The 27,895-nt window shown below is 35.1% G+C and overlaps 3 protein-coding genes across 3 annotated transcripts; 2 read left to right on the forward strand and 1 right to left on the reverse strand.

The window, feature by feature from the left end:
- Positions 1-1,801: 1,801 nt before the first annotated feature.
- On the forward strand, positions 1,802-5,112 carry LOC148587275 (Cox19 family protein (CHCH motif)). The gene is made up of 3 exons (XM_088513833.1): positions 1,802-1,968; positions 4,309-4,385; positions 4,695-5,112. The coding sequence occupies exons 1-3, from the start codon at positions 1,878-1,880 to the stop codon at positions 4,740-4,742; spliced, it is 216 nt and encodes a 71-aa protein (XP_088369959.1). The 5' UTR covers positions 1,802-1,877; the 3' UTR covers positions 4,743-5,112.
- Positions 5,113-6,932: 1,820 nt separating this feature from the next.
- LOC132167420 (cytochrome P450 714C2) lies at positions 6,933-13,529 on the forward strand. Its single transcript, XM_059578388.2, has 5 exons — positions 6,933-7,385; positions 8,619-8,845; positions 10,144-10,385; positions 10,867-11,236; positions 12,626-13,529. Exons 1-5 carry the CDS (start codon positions 7,094-7,096, stop codon positions 13,049-13,051), a joined length of 1,557 nt encoding a protein of 518 aa, XP_059434371.2. The 5' UTR covers positions 6,933-7,093; the 3' UTR covers positions 13,052-13,529.
- An 11,627-nt stretch (positions 13,530-25,156) lies between these two features.
- LOC132172691 (melianol synthase CYP71BQ4-like) lies at positions 25,157-27,614 on the reverse strand. Its single transcript, XM_059584245.2, has 3 exons — positions 27,260-27,614; positions 26,578-27,128; positions 25,157-25,774 (listed from the first exon to the last, which is right to left on the reverse strand). The coding sequence occupies exons 1-3, from the start codon at positions 27,612-27,614 to the stop codon at positions 25,157-25,159; spliced, it is 1,524 nt and encodes a 507-aa protein (XP_059440228.2).
- Between the last annotated feature and the right edge of the window lie 281 nt (positions 27,615-27,895).

A 27,895-nucleotide genomic window follows, 5' to 3' on the forward strand; every position in this document is an offset into this window, starting at 1 on the left:
TTACAAGCCGATCTTCGAGGGTGAGTTATACGTAAATTTTTTATTATTTTGTATCATAGCCACCCATCCCGTCAAGTATGTGATCCGAGCGATGATTGTTTTCTTAAGGGGGCTAAAGTGACAAAATAATAGTATTTTTTTTTTTGTCTTTCCATAAATTATTTTATTTCATGCATCTGATAAGAATACAAATGTACCCATCTTAAAGCATAACTTTAGGTCAAGATAGAATCCATCACAATCTTTAATTGAATCAACAGAAATGAACTAACCTAAATGTTCTATCATACAACTTGTTACATAACTCCTCTCAGAACAAAATGAGCTTAGCAAGCCCTCAGATACTTTATGATTCCTTCTCTAGAAGACTAGAACTAGCAGCTTGAACAGAAAATCTATGGAAAAAGAATTTATATATATTTACATAGCATTTAAAGCATATGCATTAAAAGGAGGAAATAGACATGCATTTAGCAACCTTTTTAACATTCCTTGAAAGTGGAAGAAAAAAAAGAAAGAAAGTGAAATTCCTTGTAGAATTTTGTTATTAAGCTTCTTGTACTGCATGCAACTATACAAGTAGTTGGGAAAGCATTGATTGGGCCATTTCCAAGGACTAAATCTTTGGCAAATAATCTGTCTTTTAGCAGATACTATATATTGTAGAATAGGTATAGCCTAGAATATAATCCGAAACCATAGACTGAGGACAACCCATTAAGGGTTGTTTGGCATTAGACTTTGTTTAGTGGCTTGGAACGATTGATGTGTAAAAAAAACTAGAATGTTTGATGTGAAAAAGTGAAAAAAAAAAATTTTGTTTTGTAGTGATTTTTTAGTAAAATGTGATTGATGTGATGCAAAAAGTAAAAATGTTGAGAGTTGAATTTGAGATGAATAGTATGAGGTTTTTTTTGGGTCAATTGACAAACAACCCCTAAATATAAGCAAATCAACAAAATACCCAATCTAAAGATAACTAGGACCTTATTGCTCCATATAACTTAGTTTCTGATCAGTTTCCATGGCAACTTAATTGAGAGTATGTTTTTCTAATACATATGATGGGATTTTCTCCTTTTACCATGTTGATAGAGCCACCGGCTGCAGAGTAGCCATGACCCTTTTTATCTTTCCCGTTGAGCTTTCAATCAGAAACTGAATATACGTTGTGCTAAATGACTTTGTGGGTATTGTGTCTCATGAATGGCATTTGGCGGAATGCTGGTGTCAATTCTCTTTGAAAGGGAAATGGGGCTTCGATCCATGGTTAAATATATGAATTAGATCATCTAGTGTTTTTATCCAAATGGGCTTTGGTGTTACAAGTCGATTTAGCTCACTGTTATTGATAGGCATAAAGTATTTAGTTTATGCTAGATTCTTATAGAAGTTATTTCCATATACATATTATAAGTTAAACATATATAAATTCGATATTAGATTATCTAATATTTGAGTTAATTTATTTAATTAACTTAAATAATAGAATCTTAATAAAAATTTCTTAGCTAATACTTGGTATAGAATTACGGAAAAAAAATTAAATAATCATAACATTTACTTTATATATACAATGAATAAGTTATTTAAGTAGTTTATAAATAAGTTTGAATTCATAGGAAAATATAAAAAATATAATTTGAATAAATTATCCAGTTCGAGAATAAACTTATTTTCAACTTGTATTCAAGAAAATTATACTTTCAACTTGTATTCAAAAACATTATTCGAATCGAACAAAAAATTCAGATCCGGGTTAAAACCCATCAATTCAAACAAAATTCGGACCCAATCACAGTCCAACCCGCCTTCTCTAACTCTTCTCGGCCTAAAACTACAGAAGAGAGAGAGAGAGAGAGAGAGAGAGAGAGAAAATGGAGTCGAAAGCTTCAACACCGCCATATCCAAGCGCTGCAAGAATCTCTGATTCTCAATGTTATCCTCAATACACTGCTTCTCTCAAATGTAAGCTTCTTCCTTTCAGACCTTTCCTTTCTTCTCCTATTCATATATATATATTTTTTAATTGTTTTGTATTTTGTGTATATCTTGGTCTTCTATTGCCTTTTAGCCTTTATCCTCTTCGCTTATTCAATATTACCAACGAAACCATAGAATTTATCTTTCATATTACTTTTCCTTTGATGGGTTTTCTCTAAATTATCTAATTTGCTTGACTTTTGAGTTACGAGTTATTGAATTGGGAATGTCAAGAACATAAGGAATTTTTCTTGTGATTTTTAATCCGATGCAACAAAAATAATTTGTATCAGATTTTAGTTTACTTAAAAATGTAACCTTTTCTTTTCTTTAGAACAAAAAGTTCAGATAGAGTGCACAAGTTAGACAATTATATATCAAAAAATAAAAAAATAAAAAAGAGTGCACAAGTTAGACTAGAATAAGTACTCAAGAGAATTTAAAGTCTCAGAAGATAAGAGGAGATGAGAAAATAGAGATCTTTTAGGCTGTGTATGTTGTAAAAGAGGACAAGCTTCACAAAGGAAGTTAGAACTGGCGCTTTTGAGACGATGGGCATGATATGCAATAGTACCTAGTGAAATGGTAGAGTATAATTAACCAACAATTACTTTTTCCCTTTCCTTTATTTTTTATTATAGGAGTTTCAGCCTTGATGAAACTATTGCGATTCTAGTAACACAATTTTGGTGGATAATTTAAACAGCTTTTAGTGTTATTTATGTGGCGGAGTTATCATGTTTTAGTCAGAATTTTTGGTGGAGCAAGTCTTGTAGAAGATAATGGAGTGAAGGATATAAACTAGTGTTTGCCTCTTGATGCCCAGCCATATGCATGTTTGTTATTGGCAACATGGCTTATGCCTTATCGTGGCCGATGAGTTCCATGACTATTCAATAAGAAAAACCTTAATCATGCTTCAATTCTGTCAGGGCCTTATAAAAGTTTGTTTTTGTACCGTCGCATGGTGTTTCTACAAGCAAATTTCTGTCAATGGTTTCTTAATAAAAAATTTATTTGTGCAATGTAACTTAAGTGCTTTTTCAAGAAATGCCGGTGAGGCCCATTTTTCATAGTCTTAAGACCTCTCTCTGCACATTGAGAAATCTTGAGTTGAAGATTACTGATGGCTTTGTATAAAGCTTGCAGAGGCCACATGTAAGTTCTTATGCCCATTACGATCTACATTCTAAATCATATGTTGAAACATTGGAGATCCGTGTAGTCCCACTGGGAGCTTATTTAGTGACTAGAACAGCTTGGTGCTAGCAATGCGTAATCTCATCTGCAAGCTCATTTTTTGCAAGCAAATGACCTTGACCCCCATGAGTTTGACTTGGGTTGTGGGAGACTTGTATAGAGTCAAACACATTTTTGTATGGCATTCGTGAGGATATTGCATATTCTTTCTTTATTACAATAGATTTCTAAGTTCCTCTTGCATCCCTATCATTATAGGGACAATCTTTATGGTGGTTCAGTCAACATATTTTGCCACCCAATCTCAAAAAACTCTTTAAAATTTTAAATGAAGGTTAGTGGCAAAGGAAGATAATCAGAAAGAGATCACATGATGCTTCATTTTGTTAAAGACCACATATCCGTTACTTCTATAACCCTCTAAGTGTTAATAATACTAGCTATATTGAGACTTAAATTAGGGAAACATACAATTTACCCCCTGGAACTACCCACCTATTTCACTTTTAATCCAAATGTTTAAAAAGTGACACTTTACCAAAAAAAAAAAAAAAAAAATCTGACATTGACACTTGACTCCCTAAAGTATTGTGAGTTGACACTTTAACCCTCCTGTAACAAAGTTTTTTTTTGGAGGGGGGGGGGGGTAAAGTGCCAACTCAGGGGGGTAAAATGTCAATTCAAAATACTTCAACGGGGTAAAGTGTATTTCATGGGGGTCAAGTATCAATGCCAGATACTTTAGAGGGGTAAAATGTCACTTTTTAAACATTTGAGTTAAAAGTGCAAATGAGTGGATAATTCAGGGGGATAAAATGTATTTTCCCCCTTAATTTATATCACACCAGACAGAACGTCTAGAATGCACACGTGTCAGCTACTCTTTATATAGGAACCCTTTTATAATCGTGTAAAACAAAGCTACTGAATTTACTTTCACAATTACATCCCATGAGTGCCGTAGTAGCATACAATTGATGTAATTCAACAATATATAAACTGAAGCTCTTTCCAATACAGCTACTCTTTCACAAGCCTCATGGACTACTGACTACTTGCCAGTTTACTCATTCCAAAAGAATTTCTCACAAGTATTATAAATTAATTTTTCTGCTAAACTCGCAGGTTTAGAAGAATTTAGCTCAGACAAGAGCAAATGTCAAGAACATTTTGATATTTACAAGGAATGCAAGAAAAAGGAGGTAATGGATCTTCTTTGAATATTCAAATGCTCTGTGCTTTTCATTGTTATATATGATTGAGATTCATGAAAAGTTGTACTTGGAAAGACAAAATGTTCAATAACAACAGTGATGCCATTCCTGATGTAAAGTATGCTACTGCAGAATTTTAGATCGTTGGACGGATTTTGGAACATGTTGACACTGTCATAAGCACACACATGCACAGAAACTCCCTCCCTCTCCCCCCTCCCCTCTCTCTATTTCTATTTTTCAATGGCTTATAATTCTATGACAAACTATATGATTATTGATTCTTCTTTTCAATAGAGAGAAGCTCGACTGGAACGCAACAGGAATAGGTCTTTCTTCTCATGAAATCCCTTTTGGGATTTGCCACTCAAAACTGTAATCAGCAGGGGCTAGATTTGAGCTCACTACCAGTATCAATCCCCTTCTCTTGCAGCTTTCAATTTGTAGATCTTCACTGAGTTCCAGCACAAATTGTAGAGCTGGCTTCATGTCATCACTAGAAAAGTTGAATAAATTTCTTCTTGTTTGCACAATAATTGTCTTGCTCTTTCCATTATGAAATCGAAATTTTCGTTAACTGTAATGCATGTGCCGTTTTGTTTGAACATGTGATGGAGATTGCATTTGCTTGTGTGGCATTTACTGTATCTCAGCTACTGAGTATATGCAATCTGAATCATATAAGGTGACTAATAAAAATATCATTTGATAATTTTGCATTAGGGATTTAAATTTTTCTTTAGTTGAAAAATATGTTTCCAACCAGAGGAAATTGATTTTATATCTACTTTTTTCCTCATATATATGATGGAGTTGTCTTCTATAAAGAAAATTTATTTCATCTGGGTTGCGTCTCTTGAAAACAAAACACATGTTAAAGTATTCATTATTCAAGATGTAATGGACATGCTCTATAAACAACAGCCGTTCATGCAAATATGCAAGGAACTATCTGCTGCCTTCTGTTGGGAACATATGTGTGAGTTAATCACGTCAGAAACAATGGAATGTCCTCAAGAAAGGAGCTCCATAAAAGCATAGCATCAGATTTTTTTTAAAACGCAAAATTGCATTCAAGGAAAGGTATGAACACATTCCTTGGAGAAAGTCGGCTAGGGCTAGGTTGATTTCTCTTTGGTGTTGCATGATTGAGGCTAGGGTTTTGAGGCCTCAAAGTTTTCTTCTCAATTCTGATTATTTAGACCAAAGAGTTGGGCTCTCATGCACATAAAACCTTTTAAATAGGCATGTGAATCCTAGTTGAAATCAGGCTAGAAAAACCTAGTCCTCCACCACTTGAATACATTGCCATCTTGGATTCTACTCCTTGTGCATTTAAGTCAAGCCCAAAAGGGTAATAATTAGCTATAAATAGTCGTGAGTTTAAGTTATTCAATTGCTAGAAGTTTATAGAACAACTTATGTGGTCTAATTCAGTGCATTGTAATCATATCAACATATCAATAAGAAATTAGAAATCTCCACTTTCATAGGATCATCATGATTTATATGTTATAATCTAATCAATTTGAATGTTTAATTCCATTCACCGACTATGAGCTATGAACATTATGGTTTAAATCTTTTGTGTGGTAATCTTATTAATACATCTAAACCATAGTCAACGTAACTTAATGATTTTTTTTTTTTTTTGACATGTCCACACAAGAGGGGGGAGGGGGGATTCGAACTAGTGACCTCCGTTTCATGAGAAGTGGTCTCCAGCCGATTGAGCTACCTCTTGGGGACACATAACTTAATGATTACATATGCATAAATGTCACACACATGTATATAAAGATATGCCCAATATTCTAATTAATCTAAAAAAAATAAACAAACTTCTAATAAACCGAAAATATCATACGAGTCAAATTGGGTTTTTGAGCATTATTCCTAACAATCTCCCACTTGCCATCAAATCCAATTTGACATACTGGTGACACCCCCATTCCCTCTAGGTGAGACTCAAAAGTCCACTATTAGGATTTAACCAAAAATCCTAACGGATAGGGTAATATTGCAAACTTTTGAAAAACGACGATCTGATGTTGAGAATTTTTAAAGTTTAGGAAAATTTTAGCAAATCGATGAAAGATTATGGAGTAAGTGAACTTTCTCCAAAAAATAATAAAAATAAAGTTTTGCGAGTTTATACGAGCTTGTCTCGTTCAACAAACGAGCTTAAATTTTTATTCAAGCTCGATCTTGATCCGAAATTGTTTGCCACTGGCGTTGTGCATTTACAAGATAAATAAATAATATTTAAATAAAAGTGAAAATATAAGCATTATAATTTAAAAATAAGCGAGTAATTAAAATAAAAAAAATGATGATTATTTACCCAACACATCACTTCATCTTTTTTTATTTTTATTTTCCTATTAAGCCGATCATTTCATTTAAGAGTAGTGATAATCATAACACTAGCGTGAGTGAACAGTCACTTACCCGGTGTATTATAATATTATTATATTATTAAAATTTTTTTGAATAATAATATTTAAAAAATAATGTGATAAAATATACCGACTATTCACTCATTCCGGTGTTATTATTATCGTTACTCTTCACCTAAACATCACATGTCACTGAGCATCCATTGGTGAAGGAATATAAAACTAGTCTAGGGGAGAAAGAAGCAAAGCAAAGGGCAGCAAGATATTTACACAGAAGCAGAGACTGAGCCAGATCTGATGGAAAAGATTACAGTATCAGTGATCTTGGGAGGTCTTCTGGTGATGTTGGTGCATCTCTACAAGCTTTTGATATTGAAGCCAAAACTTCTAAGAGGAAAGCTTGGAAGGCAAGGAATAAGAGGACCTTCTCCTTCTTTCCTCTTTGGGAATATCCCTGAAATGAAGAGAAGTCAACTGCAACTTCATTCAACACCAACAACTGCCGCAGAGGGCAGCCTTGTCGCAGCAATTGCTCATGACTGGCCTTCCACCGTCTTTCCATATTTAGCGCAGTGGAGAAATGAATATGGTACTACTGCCCTTTACATTTTTTGTTGTTGTTGTTGTTGTTTAAGAATGAATTAAATTAAAACTACAAAGAATTACATAGGGTGTCTTTACTAACCCATTATTTCTTTTCTTTTTATCGAAAAGAAAAAAAAAAGAGAAAGAAAAAGTTAAAAATTCAAAATATCTTTCAGAAAAAAGAAAAGAAAAAGCTTCCCAGAAAATATCAAACACATCCACAGACGCAGACACTTTGAGCATAATACGTGCAAACACATGACTACAAAAGTGGCCTTCCTTTTTTAATTCTGTTTATCTGTCGTGCTTTGTATTTGATAGTAAAACAATCAATATCCAAAGAGAAACAAACAAAAACTCAGTATAGCATTAGCAGACAATGTTCCTTTACTTTTCTGACAATGTTTTGGAAACGGTTTAAATATGGTTAAAAGGTGGAGAAATCATTTACTTAAAACCGCCCCCAAAATATAATAATAAAATTTTGGGTTAAATTCACTTTACTTCCTAGAAGTTTTAGGAGTTTTTCAATTCGAACCCCAATGTTTAAAAATTGGCAATGTACTCCCTAATATTTCAAAAATTTTCAATTCAGACCCTCTCTTACTATTTGAAATAGAGGGCATCAAAATCCCATGTGAGATGCACGTGAGATGATTTCCGTCCAATTAGACGGAAAATAGTAAGAGAGGGTCTGAATTAAAAAATTTTGAAATATTAGGAGGGTACATTGCAAATTTTTAAACATTGAAGTTCGAATTGAAAAACCTCTGAGCTAAAATTTTAAATTTTATTATTAACTGTTAGTTTTTAGTTTCAATTTTAAACTTTTAGTTTTTTTATGGGGATATTTTTTGTTTTATTGAAAAAGTTGTAAGATCATTTTTGTCTTTTTAAGGGACAAAAGGGCTACTTTGTAAATTTTTTGATAGTTTGGGGTGACATTGATACAATCTTTAATTTGTGGGACATTGCAAATTAGGTGTTATTTAAGAGCAATATGTGTACTTTTCCCAAGAAAAAGCTGGTGTATGATAATTCTTTATAGAATATGAGCCTTCTATAGGAATATGATGGAGATGCCCCCATTCTGTAATCTTTAGCAATAAATTCAAGATACCTGCCTGAAAGTTAATAGAAGGAAATTCTAATGTAATCAAGTTTGCATGTCAAGACTATCTCTGCATTTCAAATTTTTCTTTCCCAAATTTGATCATCTTGTTTGTATTGGTGGCAGGGCCAATTTTCTTATATTCAACAGGAAACATACAGCTACTATGTATAACAGATGCAGAGATGGTGAAGGAAATCAGTCTGTGCACTTCTTTGAGCCTAGGTAAGCCTTCTTATCTATCCAAAGATCTTGGGCCGCTGCTGGGCCAGGGCATTCTGTCGTCAAGTGGCCCAATTTGGGCCCACCAAAGGAAGACTATTCTTCCTGAATTGTTCATTGATAAGGTTAAGGTAAATTTCTGGCTATCTACTATGAATAAATCTATTCTTCACACTCATTTTATCACGCTCATTTTATCACACTCATCACATTGGTTGACGTAGCTTGGGTTGAAAGACTACTTGAAAAAATAAAACTTTTTACCTCAATTGAGCTCATGTCACATCAATGGCATGAAGTGCAGCATTACTCACCTACTATTTTTTTGTTTTTTAGAGATGTTATGTTTTTTTTTTTTTTAATAAGTAATAACCAGTCTTATTAAAAGTGTAAGGCGCTCCTAAGTATACAGGGAGTATACAAAGGATCACCTAACTAGAAAATGAAAAACGAGTAAGGAAATCATTATAACTAATCGACAACGGAGACAAATGTGCTACAGTCCAAAGATACAAAGTATGAAAACAAGAGGATAAAATGTCCTCCAATGACCTCTCTAAATCCTCAAAGCTCCTATTGTGCCTTTCCTGCCATAAATACCAAAAAAGACACGTAGGCACCATCTTCTAAACCACCGCACTCCTCTGCCTCCCAGAAGACCACCAACATGCAAGCAAATCAACTACATGTCTAGGCATCACGCAGGCCATCCCAAAGCGACTAAAGATGGCAAACCACAAAGCAGAAGCAACCTCACAATGAAGAAGGAGATGATCCACCGTCTCCTCGCTTCTCTTACACATGCAATTCCTGTTTATCATAATGACCTGACGCTTCCTGAGATTATCCAAGGTCAGAATTTTGCTTAGAGCCGCCGACCAAACGAAAAAAGCCTATCTCGGAGGAGCTTGTGTCCGCCACACACTCTTCCAAGGAAAACTCCTACTCTCATTACAAGCTAAACAATAAAAGAGGGCATTGACCTTGAATAGACCTCTTTTGGAAGAGATCCACCACAATCTATCTTCACACCCTCATCACACTCATTTTTTTCCTTTTCTGATCACTATGGTATTTGAAATAAGAGTAATGCTACATACTATACCTCCATCTTACTGAGCTGATGGATACTAATAAATGAGTTTGAAACTCAATTAATACTTGTTGTAAAGATAATGTTAGCCACAACAACTGAAGAGCTTCTTAACAATGACCTTTTGGTAATGTTCTATATGTTGTTTTTACCAGATTAAAGCACCAATTTGTTTCAGTTTCCTGATTGTTTGAAGACTGCATTATGGTGTTGTTATTTCAAGAGTTCAGCTTTTTAGGCTTTTCTACTATATATGCTATTATTTATAACTTTTCAGTTAATACATTTTTTAGACTTTTAACCATTACAAATAATCTGTATCATTCTTTTGAATAGGGTATGGTGAATCTGATGCTAGACTCAACAACCTCAATGCTACGAACTTGGGAGAGTAGAGTTGAAAATGAGGGAGGAGTAGTGGACATTAAAATCGATGAAGATTTGAGAAGCTTATCTGCTGATATTTTATCAAGAGCCTGTTTTGGAAGTGACTATGCCAAAGGGGAAGAAATATTCTTAAAACTCGAAACTCTTCAAAGAATCATGTCCAAGAAAAATGTGGGAATTCCCGGCTTTAGGTATGATAACATTTTCAAATTCATTTACCTTAATAACAATTAGGGGAAAATACACATACTCTCTTCAAACGAACACTTAATTTATAATGTAACATCCAAACCATCCCTATGAAAATTGAGGGTAGTTCAACTACCCCCAAATATGGCCAAAGGGAGTGGCTGAACCATTTCCAAATAGCCAGGGGTGGTTCAGCCACCCCAGGTTGGTTAGAGGAGGTGGCTGGGGGTGGTTCGACCACCCCCCATTTGGCCAAAGGGGGTAGCCGAGCCACTCTTCCAGCGTTTTTTTGTTTTTAAAAATTTTTTTATTAGGGGTATTTTGTTATTATATTTGAGGTAGATTGATGCAATCTTTAGTTTGGGAGACATTGCAAATTGTGTTAGTTCGAGAAGGGTATGCGTATTTTTCCCTAACAATTACATGGAGACGTTAATATTGAAAATTTTCTGTTTGATATTTGTGGCAAAATTGATGTTTTAGATTCTTGCCGAGCAAACATAATAGAGCTATATGGAAAATCGAAAAAGATATCAACTCAATGATATTAAAGGTGGTAAAACAGCGCATTGAAGCATCCTATGAGAAGGATCTTTTACAAATGATTCTTGAGGGTGCCAAAAATTATAATGACTCTGATGGCCTATCAACAAAATTTTCTCGGGACACGTTCATGGTGGATAATTGCAAAAACATCTACTTTGCTGGCCAAGAGACCACTTCCATCACGGCATCATGGTGCTTGATGCTACTGGCTGCACATCCGGACTGGCAAGCTCGTGCTCGTGCTGAGGTGCTTGAAATATGTGAGGATAGGGTGCTGGATGCCAACATGCTCCGAAACATGAAAACGGTATTTTCTTTGCAATTTTTATTTCTAATTACTGAAGAGCACTATAATTAAGTTGTAGTTGTTCTACTCACTTTATATATCAAGTTATCTTCCAAGAAAGTACGCCCACAGTTTGGATACAATATCATAGGAGTGCTATGATATTGTTTCTGCTTATATATATATGCAAGGTTTCCTTTAATCCACTCTTTCTTCTTGTGGTTGGCAATCAAGGACTGCCTTTCTACTGGGGATAGGTTGTTAAAAAATGGGGGACTTAAGGAGAGACTAAATGCCTTTTTGGTAGAAGTTGTATTGAGAGTAGAAATCACCTGTTTTTTGAAAGTAGTTTTAGTAGGAGAATGTGGCGGAATAGATGTTGAAATGTTTGCAAAATCCTGCTCCTTTTGGCTGGGATGAGATTCTTAGTAATTGTTTGAAGTGGGATATTGTTATTTGTAAGATTGCTTGGGGTTCCTCTGTTTACAATCTGTCGAGGTACAGAAATAATATTAGATTTGGTAATAATCCTCTTTCTAAGGAAAGGATTTGTTGGGAGGTTAGGTCCTGCATTGAGGGTAAGGAGCAATTTAGGTTGTCTACTGAGAATGAGAATCTGGTTCTTGCTGTGGAGTGTTTTTTGAGATAGTTGACAGGGTTGAGGTTGTAATAGTTGTTCTGTTGTAGTTTTGTTTCTAGCTTTTGAGAGAGTTGTTTTGTGTCTATAAAAAAAGTAATTCATCCAAAAAATAAAAAGGTTTCCTTCATAATTTGAAGTTGTACCTGGAAAAACTTGCTACAATTCTCATATCCATCAAGGGTATCAATTCTCATACGTACTCATTAAGGGTTCCATCTAACATATTTAAGGGTGTCAGTATATTATGAAATTGTTCTTTAAATCATTGCCTACAAATATTTTCATTCTTTGACATTGTATTATATATACAAAACTGTGGCAGCCATGTCTAAACCATGCTCTATAGACTATTCTTATGACTTTTAATAAAGGAAGAGTGACTTCTAGTGGCTTGTCATATATGGTGGGAACTATTCCTTGTGAAATGCTTCAGAAAATTGTCGTTGATGAACATCGACAGTGTGCATATCATTAGCGATGACATTTTAAGTTATCGCTAATAGGATCAATATGAGTGACGACTGTGTGTCGTCGCTGATAACGTGATAATAGTGACGACTTTGAATGCAATGGTCGTCGCTTATAGTATCAACTATTAAAGTCATCGCTATTGACTTGTTAATGACGGGGCAACTGCGACCACCCCAATGACGACAATATGGTCATTAGCGACGACAGTTAAAAGACCTTTTTCCTGTACCGTGATCTTTCATGTAAGAGACACCCATATATTGATTGAGGTACTCCGCTAACCTTGAATTTGCTGGCAGTTGACAATGGTGATCCATGAAACGCTGCGTCTTTTTCCACCGGCAGCTTTTGTAGTAAGAGCGGCCTTGGAAGACATCACATTCAAAGACATTACAATCCCAAAAGGTATAAACTTCCAGATTCCGGTAGCAATATTACATCGACGATATGATCTGTGGGGGCCCGATGCACACAAATTCAATCCTGAAAGATTTTCCAATGGCATTGTTGGCGCTTGCAAGACTCCACATGCTTATATGCCATTTGGGGTAGGCTCTCGCGTCTGTGTTGGCCAACACTTTGCCATGACAGAATTGAAGGTGATTTTATCACTCATTCTATCCAAGTTTTGCTTGTCACTGTCGCCTGCATATCTCCACTCCCCTACATTTAGGTTACTTATTTTACCTGAACATGGAGTTATCATCCGTCTGAGGAAACTTTGACATTTCGTCGCTTTGGGAAAGGCTTTATTAGAATGAAGAAAAATTTGAGTGAGGAGAAAAACTTTGACACAAATTTGAGGGCTTCTTGTGATGCTTGAGATGCCTTTCAAAACATGTTTTTTCACAAACTCTAATTTCATCTTTAAGGCATTTATGCAATGTTTTAGTAACTTCATCTAGTTTAGATGAGTGCAGATACAAGAAGGGTAGTGGGGAGGGACCAAAAGAGGTAGGAACATGGCTGTTAGTTTTAATTTTATCAAGTCTAGAGAAGTGACGATGCATGATGGAAGGTGACAAGGGACGGAAGGAAATATGTGCAAAGTCATTAGCTTGCACTTTTAAGAGAATATGGATAAGTAACTCCACCATCACTACAATAAGTTTTTCAATACATTTACAGGCTATGAGTTTTCTTCCACTTTAGAAACATTTTATTTTAATGTATAATAAAAAAAGATGATTATGGTTGAGCATTTATATATTGTACGAAATTGATTCATTCTTAAAGTGCATTAATTCAAACAAGTATTGTTTAGCAGTTGTCACTTTTGAAATTATAAAACGCTTTTATGTTAAGTTCCTTTTGGGTTAAGTAATATCTTTTTGCTATTTGAAAACACGTCCTTTCATGGAAATGAAGAATTATTTTTATTTTTATTTTTTATTTTTGTAGGTGATAAAGAGACATTTGAAGTAAATATAGTAAATTAGCTTGATCAAGATGAAAATAAATGTAGTGATTCAATACTTAGAGCAATGCAAAACACTGTCACATGAGATTGCATAAAGAAATTTATTTAAACGGAAAGCTGTTTAAAAACAAAATAAAATTATAATTTAAGTGCCCTTCTTTTTATTTTTATTTGTTTTTTTAAGAAAAAAAAACAATATTGTCCAATGTTTGGGTTATGAGCCTTCCAATAAATTTATAATTTAATTAGTAATTAATTTACATAAAAAGCTCAAAATTTTGGTATTCGTATGAACATGTGAAGAGTCTATCAAAAGATCAAAAATACATTAAATAAAATTATTTTGTTTTATTTACCGTACGTAATCGTGGTATTTTGCGCAACAAAAGACTATTTTGTAACACATTCAAGTTTTATGCTCAGAATCAACCAGTTATTTCATGGAATGCATGATATAATTATCCTCATTGCATTACTCATTAGTATTGAGCTTAGCTTTGATTTGAAAATAGGGAGGAGTTAAAGATACTTAGCCCATTGTAGCCAAATGAATATAGAGCATGATAGAGCCATTCGTTTGTTTGATGGGAATTGCACCTTCCACACTTACAATTTTACCATTATGTGTAAGTAAAAGGTGTTGGACTGAGGTCTAATGGATCCAACCTAAATAGGTACCCATAGTGAGCCCAATTACATATAAAATATTGATTCATATATGATATAAGTTTTAGTACTAGTAAGTATTTATATAATATCTTATATAAAAAGTATATTATTTTTGGGTTTCAATACACCAACCAGTAACTCTAATGAGACAAGATCAACAAATCCCATATAAACTTCAACTCCCAAATCACACAATTTTGGGTAGAAAACGATGGTCCAACTTGTAAACTCAAAATTACAATGGTATCAAATTATGTAGTACAACATCCACAATGAACATTGAAGACTGTTATTTAGCAAGTCTCTCTTGCATATTCCCTAAGAAGCGTCCACATGAACCTGTAACTGTAGCATTCTTTATGTATAAATTCATCTTAATAAATAAAGTGCGTAGCGAAAAGCATGGAAAAAAAAAGCGGTGGAAGGGTCAATTAGATAAAATATTATGCTTATTGCACAAATAAAACATAAAAAATTGTAAAAGCTTATTACATGTGTGGTACCGCTAAGCATGGCTATTGAATAGCTAAAGCCATCAAGTGATCATCATCTCATCCGTCAACATCAACGGTTAGATTTTTAATTTCTTAATTTGAAGTGACTTTTGTAACCATAATTAGGGTGATTTTTATTTTGGGAAAACTTCACTGAAAACCCTCAAATACCACTCATTTTGAAATACCCCCTCTAAACTTCAAAATCTCTCAATTTAGTCATTTGAACTTTAATTGTTCTCAATTTGGACCACTCCGTCAAATTTTAAATGTTACATGACGTTTATACCCCTGACTTTTGTATAAAATTTCAACTTCCAAAATGTTTTTTTTTTTAAAAAAATTTAAAAAAAATAAAAATCAGGGATATTTTAGTCTTTTTTGGTATTTTTAATGGCAAAAATTGACGAAGGGGTCCAAATTGAGAGCAATTGAAAGTTCAGGAGACTAAATTGAGAGATTTTGAAGTTTAGGGGGAGTATTTCAAAACGGGTGGAAGTTCGGGGATCTTCAGTGAAGTTTCCCCTTTTATTTTCTCCCATGAACTACTATGCGATTTTAAGTTACTGTGTGAACTAGCACTTGTCACACTCAATCGCACTGTATTACCATTTTGTTACAAAACCTCCCTCCGTTTGTCAAAATCGTTAAAAAATATAAATGATGAAAATACCCTAGGTTTAGAAAATAAATTTGCATAAACACCCTTAAAATTAAAATTTTCAAAAAAATAAATAGAAAGTTAAAAAAAATATATATATACTAACAACAGGGAAAAAAAAAATCCTATCCTCGAGGTGGCCGAAAGAATTGCTTTATGTCCCTTTCGTCCAGTGGGGACATCGTCTTTTCATCTCGAAGACACGAGTTTGATTCCGGTGGGTGTGTTTGGCAAAGGACTTAAAAAATGAAGTGGACTGGAACTGTAGCAGATTTGATTGATGTGAAAAAAAAGTAAGAATGTTTTGTATGAAAAGTGAAACAATTTGTTTTGTAGTGATTTTTTTATTTGAATAATAATAAAAAGTGATTGATGTGATGTAAAAAGTAATAATTTTGGGGTTGATTTTGAGAGGAATAGTGTGAAGAATGTTTTGTATAAAAAATGAAAACATTTGTTTTGTAGTGATTTTTTTTATTTGAATAGTAATAAAAAATAATTGATGTGATGTAAAAACTAAGAAAATTGGAGTTTATATTGAAAGGAATAGTGTGAGATGTTTTTTTGGGTCCGGTGTCCATTCCTTTAGCAAACAGAGCATATAGGTATTCATTCCCGACCGCTCCTATCGATAAAGAAGAGGCATAGGCATCACCTCTCAATCCAATCCATCTTCCCACCAGAGAATAAGTTCACCCTATTAACCAAAAAATCCATAGCAGCTTTTTTTTTTTTTTTTTTTTTAGTTTTTTAAATTTAAGTTTAATTTCTTTTTGGTTTTTTTTTTTCTTAAAAAAAATTTATTATCTTTTTTTTTCTAAAGTTTTTAAGTTTTAAGTTTTTATTTTTTTTTTTAATTTTTTTATTTCATTGTATAAATAACACTTAAAAAATTGATTACAATAAATAAGAGAATCAAATAATATTAAAGACATTCTTAAATAAAACTCATTCTTGAACAATTTAGCACTATTATCTCAAAAAAAAAAAAAAAAAAAAAAAACACTCATTCTTGAAGGTTGTCGGTAAATATTTTTTTGGCCTTGTGATGAGCATTGAGCGGCCAAAATTCCGGACATCAATGAATTAACTGCTAATTGGATTGTTTGTATGAGACAAGGGCTGCTTCAACATTCAATCATAATTACGCTACACATGTCCACGCCCAGACAAAAGATAGAATTTAGCATGTGAGAAACAAGTAATGATATAAGGAGGAGGACTATAGTTCTCCCAAATATGATATGTCATTTAAAATCACTAAAAAATCAAAATTCAATAATGATCCTCTCAAATTTATTGGTAATTTTAAAAGACACATCACATTTGAGAGGATTTTAGGAAGACTTTAGTTTTCCTTATATCATTACTCGTGAGAAACACACAACTTAAAGGATATTTTCCTTTAAAATTTTCCTACTGAGCAGCTTGTAGGATATTTGTATCTTAATTTAAGGAAGTTACATGGATTTTTTTCCTTATTTTTGTTATTTATTTGATAAAAGAAAAAAGCGAAAGTCTCAAATTGAAATTGATTATAAACTCAAGTCTTAAATTTACAAAATTAAAAACTAAAATCTAAAAGTCAAAATAAAATAAAACAAAAAAAGCTTCAAAAAAAAAAACGTGAGTAGCATACCAGAGTATAGCTTTGATGTGGTTTCTCCCGATATCAAAGTCAAGGCCGCCTGTCTCTCGGAGTTTCAGAAGCACACCGACAATATCATTATGATCACTAGAGCCATCACTGCTGGCTGAAGTGGCTCTTTTTTCCATCTTATCGTCGATAATCTTGTCCATCTTTTTGTGTATTTTCTCTAATGCAGGCTTCATTCCAGTTAGCAAACCAAGGAACTTTAGTGAAGGGAATGGAACACATTAGGCAAGTTAAAGCCTCCATTGAGGCTAAAAATTTCATTCACCAATGATATTGTTAGAATGCTTTAATAGCATGTTGGAATAATGGAGATATATAGAAGAGCGGAAGGATAATAGGGAGAGTAGAAGCACACAATGGACTACATTGTATTGATATTCTGTTATGATAATAAATACAGATGCCTTTATTTATAAAGAGGCAAGTAACCTAATAAACTAAGGAAATGTAAACCTACTAAACTAAGGAAATGTAAACTTAGTAGACTAATAATACCTAAGGAAGTAAATAACAAGTAAATAACCCTAACATAATATTCTTAACATCCTCCCTCAAACTCAAAGTATAAACTTGAGTTTGGATAAAAGAAAAGGGAAAGAAAAATGAATTTGCCAAAAAAATTGCTTGTGCCGAAAGAGTTGTCGGAGTAATGCCATAAAAGTTGCTAGAGACCGGTGGATTCTGCCTGAATTGCGTTATGCATTTAAGTTGGAGCTTGGTTCACTTGGTGGTAATTTGACTTAAAAACCATATACTAGTAATGAAATAATTGGCCTCGTCTGGTCGAGCGGAGAGAAAGCAGGGCCGGTTATAAGGGGCTTGTTTGGCCTGTAACCCTTGGACCGTCTCGCCTAGTCGGCTAAGCTAAAGTCTGACCCAAAAATTCTAACTAGTAGACCATCTTGCCTAGTCAGCTGAGATAAGCAAGGCCAGTTGAAGAGGCTAATCATGCCTGAAACCCTTAGACTATGTCGCCTGGTTGGCTGAGCTAAAGTCTGACCCAAAAAATTATAACTAGTAGACCGTCTCGCCTAGTCGGCTGAGCTAAGTAGGGAGAAAAATGGCCAGTTGAAGAGGCTAATCATACCTGAAACCCTTGGACTATTGAAAGGTCTGACCCAAAAAAATTCTCACTAATAATGGATCAATGGCCTAGGAGAGGCTGCAGTGACTGGTGATAGCGGCATTTGACAAGGTATAAGTGGGCCGATTGAAATAGGCTTCTTTGGCCCGAAAACCCTTGGAGTGCCTACCACAAGAAAAATGAATCGGATTGAACTGCGCCAAAGAAAAACGCTATGGAACCGAATTAAACAATGCATGAATTGACTTGAACCGCATAAAACAAATGCCTAAATTTGGAGAAGAATCTTGTTTTCTACCATATAGAGATGCCAAAAGCAAAAATAGACCACAAATTTTAAATTAGGATGAAAAATTGAGTGGGAAACACCTGGTTGGTCAACTTTGAGTCTAGTCAAAATCAACAATCAACATTGTAGAAAGTCAAAAGTCAATACAAAAAGTCAACTTTGGCAAGGTGCTGACATGGCCGATGTGATGATGTGGCAAAGGCGCTGACGTGGCAGTGAAGTTGGCGTGGAAGATCTGATGATGTGGCAGCTCCGCTAACATGGCGCTAGATGACATGGCATAGGGCTGATGTGGACAAGGGCTGACATGGCAGGCTGATGACCCAGGCATGTGTGGTGCATGCGCGGAATGGGTAGAGGCACCGGAGATCGTGAAACCCACGCGCAGGAGCTACCACCGGCGCGTGGAGGCGCATCCGATATCTTATGGTGGCGTTCTTGGGGATTTCTGACCGGCAGCACTAGATCTGTAAGGTGGACGTCCAACCTTATTGAACGGGCCGACGGGGCGGCGTGTAGGGAACGGTTTCATCTTCGAGTGGCGCGTGGATCATTTGTTGAGGCTGTGCTAGATGGATCTAGACTTGTTTGTCCTAGATCTATCGATTGGCACTACCGCGGATGTGATTGGAGCTTTGTGGAGGCACGTAAATGAACAAAAAGATTATTAGGCGAGTCTTGCCGGTGCATGAACTACTCTTGGGACGTGCGTGGAGGCGCGTTTACTGACGGACAGAACCTTCTGGTTGCCCATGTGAGCGTGGAAGCTTGGAAGATTTGGACGATTCAACGCTCTTTGGATCTGTACTTGGCAGTGTCTAAACTGTCGTCAGCGAAGGAGCGTGTAGCTCCTGCGAGGGCAGCGGTGGCGCAGGCTAAGCGGCTTTGGATTTATAGGCTGACACGATTTTGAAACTATGGGTAGCAGAAATTTTGGCGGCGCTTGATGTAGGGCAATGAGACTAAAATTCGACAAAAAGGAAAACATGTTTATTGAATGCCACAGAAAAGTGGCTTTGATACCATGTTAGAATGCTTTAATAGCATGTTGGAATAATGAAGAGATATAGAAGAGCGAAAGAATAATAGGGAGAGCAGAAGCACACAATGGACTACATTGTATTGATATTCTGTTATGATAATGAATACAAAGACCTCTATTTATAGAGAGGCAAGTAACCTAATAAACTAAGGAAAGGTAAACCTAGTAAACTAAGGAAAGGTAAACTTAGTAGACTAATAATGCCTAAGGAAGTAAATAATAAGTAAATAATCCTAACATAATATTCATAACATATATGAACACTTTTTTCATATTTGCACTCCTTCCCAAATGCTGCCTTGGAAATTTATCTATTTATCATGGAGAAGACTTTCTCACTGAGATTTATTGGAAATCCCCCAGACATGGAAAGGGAATATTCAATAAGATTACACATCTTCTCTTCTCTTATTGATCTGAATGACTGGACGCACTTTGCACTTAGGAGCTCCATCACACAAATCTTTCGAATTTGTCTCCAACAATTGTTGTACGGAGCAAAGGCGAGACCTTTTGAACCAACATGTGAGAGTGATGTTAGACTGAATTAAAAGACCTAATGAATCCTCCGACATATGCTTTTGTCTTTATTTTCCTTGTATTTTTCTATTCTTCGTGTTTTTTGTCTTTGGTTGTTTTCGGTTTATTACTGTATTGGAGATGGTCTTTTGCTGATTTTTTTCACTTTTTTGGGTTGTGCTATTCTCTCAACAACTGACTACTGATGGTCATGTTTGTTACCTTTAAACGACTATTGATGATTGTGTTGATACCGTCTTCTGCTGGTATAAGACCGCCCTTTATGGTGGTATCATTTTTTTAATGGGCTAGGTTGTTTGACCCATTCTCAACTATTTTATGATGACGCAGTTCCCTTTGTCTTTTATGTTTATGTCATTCCCCCGTTCCCCTCTTGAATAGGAAAAAAAAAAAAGAAGACTTAATTCATCAATTCCTATAACTATAAGTTTTTGGAAAAAAACTGCGATTTAACATAGTATTATAGCAAAAGTTTTGAATTCGAATCCTAACTCCCCAATTCAGTCTATTTATGAACTTAAAGACTTTGAAATAAATGGTGATTTAACGTACCTGAATAATTGTAAGTCACAATTTCAACAACATGAATGGCAGGCCGATTTGCAAACGAAGTGTTATGTGTGTTTAGCATCTGTTTGATTACTGTTGTTGATGAAATGACTATAGCCAACACCTCACCCAGTTGCAGTTGCATAATAGGTCCATGTTTCTTGGCTAAGTCTGTAATGGAATGATGCAGTTGTGATGAAAAAGCCAACTGGTGCAAGTTCCCTATAAGAGGCAGTTTCCATTGCCCTGGGGGCAACTTCTGGTTTTGGCCTTTGGCTTTATATTTCTTCCAACACTTGACCAGGATAAATAGGAAGAAGAAACAAGTAAATAGAGGAAATGAGAGACTTTGGATCATCCTCTTGCCTTCTCAGGTGCTGGTAAAGTTTTGTGTTCAAGAGATCTAGATGACCAAATCTAAATTTTATACTCTATTTTGAGAAGCACAGAAACAAAAAAATGGAAAAAAAAAAAAAGAGAGAAAAAAGAAATCTTCCACTTCTGAACCGGTGCTCAAAGCCAGTAAAGGAGGCAAGTTTCTCTCAAAAACAAATTCTGCTCAAAACTAAATCTCAAATAAGTAAAGGAATTCTGTTAACTAAATGAAGCCCATGATCACAAACATAAAAGGAAAGAAGAAACAGAGTAAGAAGAGAAGAGAAAATGCAGAGTTCTTACACAGTGATTCCCCTTATTTTTTCTGCGTTGAAGAAGAAGTGGAAGAGGGTTTGGAGGAAAATGTGAGATTTGGGTTGACCTATGGCATATGCCTCTGTAACACAAATAGTAAGTTTCATGTTCCTGGCCTTGGATAATACAAAATGCTATCATGGCAAATTGGCAATATTTTTAAGGGCTTGTTTGAAATTGCGTTTGATAAGCCTAAAAGTGCGTTTAATATACAAAAAGTTTGTTTTAAAAAAAAAAAAAAAACTCGTTTGGTAAAATAATTAAAAGCACTTTTAAAAGTCTAAAAAGCTTAAAAATAGCAAAAACACACTTTCGACAAAAACTTAAAAATGAAGCTTTTTCTGAAAAATATTTTTTAACTTAAAAGTTCTATTTTTCAAATACAATCAGACTCTAAATTGTGGGGATGTTGATCCTGAAAACTTGGTTCATAGGGGTAGTGGTTTGTACAAAATCATATTTGTCATCATTACTATGTTAGGTCATTAAATAAAAGGATAAAATTGTTAAAAAAATTTGTAAAATAACAATTTTATCCTATTTTTGAAAGAACAGGTTTTGAACCGGAGATCTAGTTCCATAATAATTGATTATAGCGCATAATGTTTTGTATTGATGGGAAAGTGAGGTTGAGGTTGAGGTAGTGGCTGAGATTGGTGTGTTACTGTCATTGTCTTGACAGAATGTTTGTTGATGAGATAATTACTCTGTTGATTTTAGATTGGATGGATGTAATTTGGTGTTGTGGTGGTTGTTTTGTTTTGTTTAGTTTGTATAGTTTGTTCCAACTGGTTGTTGGGGTTGGTGAATTAAATATTAATGTTTTAAGAAATAGACTTTGGAATATGTATTTCTTTAATTGCTGGTTGAAAACCTCAATTTAAATTGCTATTCTTTAACAATTTCCATGATTGCATGCAAGAAGAAAGAAGAAAAGAAAGTTGACGCCATTGCCAATGTAATCACTAGTATTGCTGAATCCTCCAGTCGATTAGGCATCACTAAGAAAACTCATCCTCTCATGGCTACATATTTTTTTTTTTTTTTTTTTTTTTTTTTTTTTTTTTTTTTTCAGTCATCATTTATCTATTTAGATAAGGCTATCTTCTCCCATCCAACCAAAGCCTATAAATAGAATTTCCTTATCAACTTTTTATTATTTTTATTTTTTGTGTGAGTTAATTTCCTTATCAACTTGAATCCCCAACTCTTCAGAATGCATGCAATAACTACCACTAAAACCTACGACCCACTCCATTTAGTTTAAACTACAACTTAAACGTACAAGCAACTATATATTTACCACTAAAACTTATTTCCAACATCTTAATCACTTAAAATCTTTATTACTTAAATGCCTCATCATTAAATAATATTATTGTTATATTATTACTACACTAGTGCTATTATTATTTAATCTTATTTCTATTAATTTCATTAAATCATTCTCATGTTATTAGGAGACTAGCTTTGGACCACATTACTAAACTCATCTTGGGGGAGTTAATTTTACTGAATAATTCTCTGCTCATACTTTATTCCAATACTATAATAATTAATTAATTCTTAAGTTATTTTAGAAGGATCTCAAGACCTCACAACGCAAGTGTTGATTTTACTGAGTAATTTTCTGTCAATACTTTATTCCAATACTATAATTAAATAAATGTTAAAACTTACAACAATGACTTAGACTAGGATTCCAATACTATCAAGGGTGGTGGTTCAATGGCACAAAGAAATTTTCAAGTGGTTACGTAAGTACTAGGGTGTGTTTTCAAATCTTCGCAATTGAGAATCCCCATGCCTGATTAGTATAAACCACCTTGTTTCCCATTGACGCCTTGGTAAGACGGGCGGTTAAGCTATGACTCGGCTGGTCTTGAGGGTGCACCAATGGTTTCCGTCGTCTAGGTCCCTCCTGAGCAGTCCCCCGCGAGTTAGTGCTACTATGGTCACGCCCAAGTAAAATAGCCACAATTAATCTTTTCCTCCAACCTTCTTTTGATCAGAGAGAAAAAAAAAAAAAAAAAAAAAAGACTTAGACTAGGATTAGGAATTATAGTCCCTCCTGGACTTGCACTCTTACATAAGTAGGATTAGGACTTACATGCTCCACTTTTGACTAGTCCCCAAAGAAATCCTCTCAAAAGAGGTTGGTCTATACCTAGCATGGAGGTCATCTTTCAAAGCTTCTCATGTGACCTCGTGCACCATCTCGAAAGAGTTGTTATCACAACTGAGCATCTCCATGAAGGTGGTAGGTTGCTAAGGGTAGCTTCTCTTCCTCGTTGGTGCCTACCCAAAATATCCAACTAATCTAGTCCTCGTTACAGTAATAATGTGGAAAATCTAACTTAGCCACCTTAGGAGTTGTGGATCCATTGGTGCTTGAGCCTGTTCGGCTCATTCCTGATCCTCTGCCATGATTATTAGATCTGTTCCCTGTGTTAGTGCATCGATCATCAAACAATTGCTCGAACCTTGAATTTGTGGTTGTGAATAGCTCCCACATCTTAGAACCAAATTTAGTCTCCAATTGTTCCAGCTATTCTCGGAAGGTGAAGATATTGTTGGATCTAATACTAAATTATACAAACTTTGTGTAAAACTCACATTTGAAAACCAGTTTGTAATGGGAGGGTGCCTAAAAGCTTATATAAACATGATCAAGATTTATTTAAGTCATATGGGACACTTGGTGAAGATTATATTTAAACCATATAAGATACTCAGAATCACAACATACTACTATGCTTTTGAATCCGATGTCCACAGTGGCCCAATTTATTCTATAAGTTGGCCCTTCTGTGACTTGAACCCGAGATGTAGAGTCAAACCAAGTTGTTACGAGCCTTTAAATAGATTGCGTAAATAGACCTTGGGTTGGAAAGTTGGCAGGATTTCTTTTGCGTAACTTCCCTTTGGTTACCATTTTTTTGTTTTTTTTGTTTTCCTAATCAAATAAGGAAAGTAATTATATGGGAGGATCTTTCCCACTCCTGATCCAGAAGGAAGAGAGAGTAGGCGATCCTAAAGTCAAAAATAAGGGAGGGCTCCCCAACAACATTGCCAAAATGAAAATGCACTGCAGTAAATACAAGCAAATAATAGGAAATTGGCCAAAAAATGGCCTGGTCCTCTGGATCTTGGTTGAAAAACCAAGAAAGGTCACCATAAAGGGTGTTTGAAGAAGCTGGCCAAGATGTTGACCAGCTTGAAGAGGCATTGCATTTCAATCAGGAGCTGTTGGAAAGGAGAGACCACCCCTATATTTCAGTACAAAAGTCTCCAAAATAAAACACAACAACAGATCAGGGAGACAAAAGCCCAAATAACCTACAAAACAACACAGAAATACAAGAAAACTAAAACATAGATAGCACAACAAACACAAAGGAAATACAAAGCAGAAAATTAAAAAACCACAAAACACCAGTAGCAGTGGAGCGAGGCGATAGCGGGGAGTATCGGAGAAGCCACGGATAGAGGAGAGCAGTCCCCTCGAAGGTCACAATACTGACTTAGATTAGGATTAGGACTTATAGGCTGCATTCGGACTAGGACTAGGACAAGGATTATTACATAGAAATAAAGACCAACACAATGCTACTCTTTAGTAATTTGAGAGAGGTAGGGAGAGATTCCAATACTAACACCTAGAGGATTGTAACATAAAGATTTCAATTGCCAATACAATGCAATCCCAGGTACGACATCCCTATTTAGAAGTCTTTAACTTAGACGATAAATGGAAGGAGTGGCAACTAGGTACAAATCATTCCTCCTCTTACAAGACAATCCGAGAAACTCAGACATGTCAAGTTCTTCTGGTTTAATCTCATTGGGAAGTTTCCAGTTGAAGTGATACAACAACTGAGAAAGAGCAAGTTCAATGTTTGCTAGAGCAAATGATATGCCTGGACATATCCTCTTACCACTTCCAAATGGAATGAATTCAAAGTTGGTCCCTTTAAAATCAGTGCAAGAACCCTGAAACCTCTCTGGGGAAAAGGAATCTGCATCAATCCAATATTCTGGATCTCTTCCAATGGCCCATGCATTAACGAGTACTCTTGTTTTGCTTGGAATGAGATACTCACAAATTTGAGAGTTTTCCGTTGATTCTCTTGGGATTAAGGCAGCTGGAGGGTGTAATCGGAGAGTTTCTTTGACAACTAATTTCAAGTAATCTAGTTTATGAATGTTTGTCTCATCAATGTTCCTGCTCCCCCCAAGGACTCGTCTCACTTCGGCTTGGGCCTTTTCTAGCACTCTTGGGTTTCTCAACAATTCTGACATTGCCCATTCTATTGTAGTTGCTGATGTCTCACTTCCTGCAGAGACGACGTCCTGGAAAAAGGATTTTCAATTACAAGAGCACAACGGCATGTACATTTATGATTTTGTAGGAAGTTAAAACTCTTGTATAAATATTACTTTTTATACCGTTGCCCAACAAATGTTTAATTTTGAGGAGTGTTACATACACTCCTTGATGTGATAATGAAAATTAAATTTTCTCGTTAGATAAAATGACAAATAAAAGTATATGTAGCATTTAATGGTAATATTTACTGACACGTTAGGGGGTGAGCACTTGGGAGGATTAGTAGCATTTTATTTTTTATTTTTCACTCCCATATAACAAGTATACTTTTATGTCTAATCTTTTTAGTTTTAAACGTGATTTTTTTTTTTTACATGTTTTATATCAGACTAGAAAAATTTTGTATTCTAAAAGAAAGTTCTCTTCTAAGATATTTAATAGACATATAAGTTTTGGGCAAAAAATGTGTAAACTAGGTAACTTCTAAACCAAGTACTTTACACCTACCAATAATAGCTTACAACATCAGTTTGAACCACAAAAACAGATGGAGAGGAAAGCAAGTGATCACACATATTCTCAGAATATGAGTGATCGGGTGTTTTTCTCTCCACGTGTTTTGGTGTTCTAAGCTGATGTATGTAGCCAGTTATCATTAACGGGCGTAAAAAACCTAATTTACACTGTGTCTTGATAGAAGGCTCTCATACTAAAACCTAAAAGTCAAAATCAAATAAAATTGAAAGTGCTTCATTGTATTTTATAGAGAACAAAAAAAGAAAAAAAAGAAATGTGGCCAATAAATTTGTATATTTTAGTTTCATACCAGAGTGACAGCTTTGATGTGGTTTATCCCGACGTCAAAGTCAAGCCTGCCTGTCTGCCGAAGTTTCAGAAGAACATCAACTATATCATTATGATCGACTGAGTCGTTGCCATTGCTGGCTGAAATGGAGCTGCTTTGCATCTTATCCTCGATTATGTCATCGAGAATCTTGTCTAGTTTTGTGTGTATTTCTTCCAAGGCAGGCTTCATTCCTGTAAGGAAATTAAGGAACTTGAGTGAAGGAAACAAATCAGATACATGGAAGCCTGCACCGATGCTAAAGATTTCCTTCACCAATGATATGAACTCTTTTTCATATTTGCACTCCTTCCCAAATGCTGCCCTGGAAATTACTCTATTCATCATGGAGTGGACTTTCTCACTGAGATTTACTGGAAATCCCCCGGACATGGAAATGGATTCAATAAGATTTAACACCTCTTCTTCTCTTATTGATCTGAATGACTGGACGCGCTTAGCATTTAGGAGCTCCATCACGCAAATCTTTCGAATTTGTCTCCAATAATCGCCGTACGGAGTAAAGACGATACCTTTTGAGCCGACATGTGAGGAAGAGTGTTAGTATATATATATATATATATATATATATATATATATATATAATCAAACTCGTTTATTTTTATTGGCTTGAGCTTTTAAAATAAATGATGATTTAACGTACCTGAATAATTATACGTCACGACTTCAACAGCAAAAATGCCAGGGCGATTTGCGAACGAAGTGTCATGTGTCTTTAGCACCTGTTTGGCTACTGTTGGAGATGAAATGATTATAGCCAATACCTCACCCAGTTGCAGTTGCATAATGGGTCCGTGTTTCTTGGCTAAGGCTGTCATGGAAAGATGTAGTTGTGATGAAAATGCTAGCTGGTGCAAGTTCCCTATAAGAGGCAGTTTCCATGGCCCTGGGGGCAACCTATGGTTTTGGCCATTGGGTTTGGATTTCTTCCAACACTTGACCAGGATAAAGAGGAAGAAGAAACAAGTACATAAAGGAAAGGAGAGAGCTTGGAGCATCCTCATGCTTTCTCAGGTGCTGGTAAAGTTTTGTGTTCAAGAGATCTAGATGACGAAATTAATCTATTGGATCATTGATATTTATAGTACATTTTGCATTGATGGGAAAACTAGGTTGATTTGGTGTGCTACTGTCATTAATTGTGTAGAGTGGGGCTCAGCAAGTATTGTCATATTTGTTTTGACCTTTTGAAGTTGTAGCCGACTGTCTTCTTTTCCTTTTTTGAGTTGGTTTTAAATTTGCATTAATTCTAGGAGAAGTAAACCGACTTTGCTAACCA

The sequence above is a fragment of the Corylus avellana genome, chromosome 2 (genome assembly GCF_965113065.1).
Source record: "Corylus avellana chromosome 2, dhCorAvel1.hap1.2, whole genome shotgun sequence".
Classification (NCBI taxonomy): domain Eukaryota; kingdom Viridiplantae; phylum Streptophyta; class Magnoliopsida; order Fagales; family Betulaceae; genus Corylus; species Corylus avellana.

Coding starts and splice junctions, on each gene's coding strand:
- LOC148587275 (XM_088513833.1), top strand. CDS start 1,878: ATGGAGTCGAAAGCTTCAACACCGCCATATCCAAGCGCTGCAAGAATC. Junction 1,969..4,308: donor ATACACTGCTTCTCTCAAAT/GTAAGCTTCTTC, acceptor CTAAACTCGCAG/GTTTAGAAGAATTTAGCTCA. Junction 4,386..4,694: donor AGGAATGCAAGAAAAAGGAG/GTAATGGATCTT, acceptor TCTTTTCAATAG/AGAGAAGCTCGACTGGAACG.
- LOC132167420 (XM_059578388.2), top strand. CDS start 7,094: ATGGAAAAGATTACAGTATCAGTGATCTTGGGAGGTCTTCTGGTGATG. Junction 8,846..10,143: donor TGTTCATTGATAAGGTTAAG/GTAAATTTCTGG, acceptor TCTTTTGAATAG/GGTATGGTGAATCTGATGCT. Junction 10,386..10,866: donor GTGGGAATTCCCGGCTTTAG/GTATGATAACAT, acceptor TTGATGTTTTAG/ATTCTTGCCGAGCAAACATA.
- LOC132172691 (XM_059584245.2), bottom strand. CDS start 27,614: ATGCTCCAAGCTCTCTCCTTTCCTTTATGTACTTGTTTCTTCTTCCTC. Junction 27,129..27,259: donor CGTGACGTATAATTATTCAG/GTACGTTAAATC, acceptor TCGGCTCAAAAG/GTATCGTCTTTACTCCGTAC. Junction 25,775..26,577: donor ACATCAAAGCTGTCACTCTG/GTATGAAACTAA, acceptor TCCTTTTTCCAG/GACGTCGTCTCTGCAGGAAG.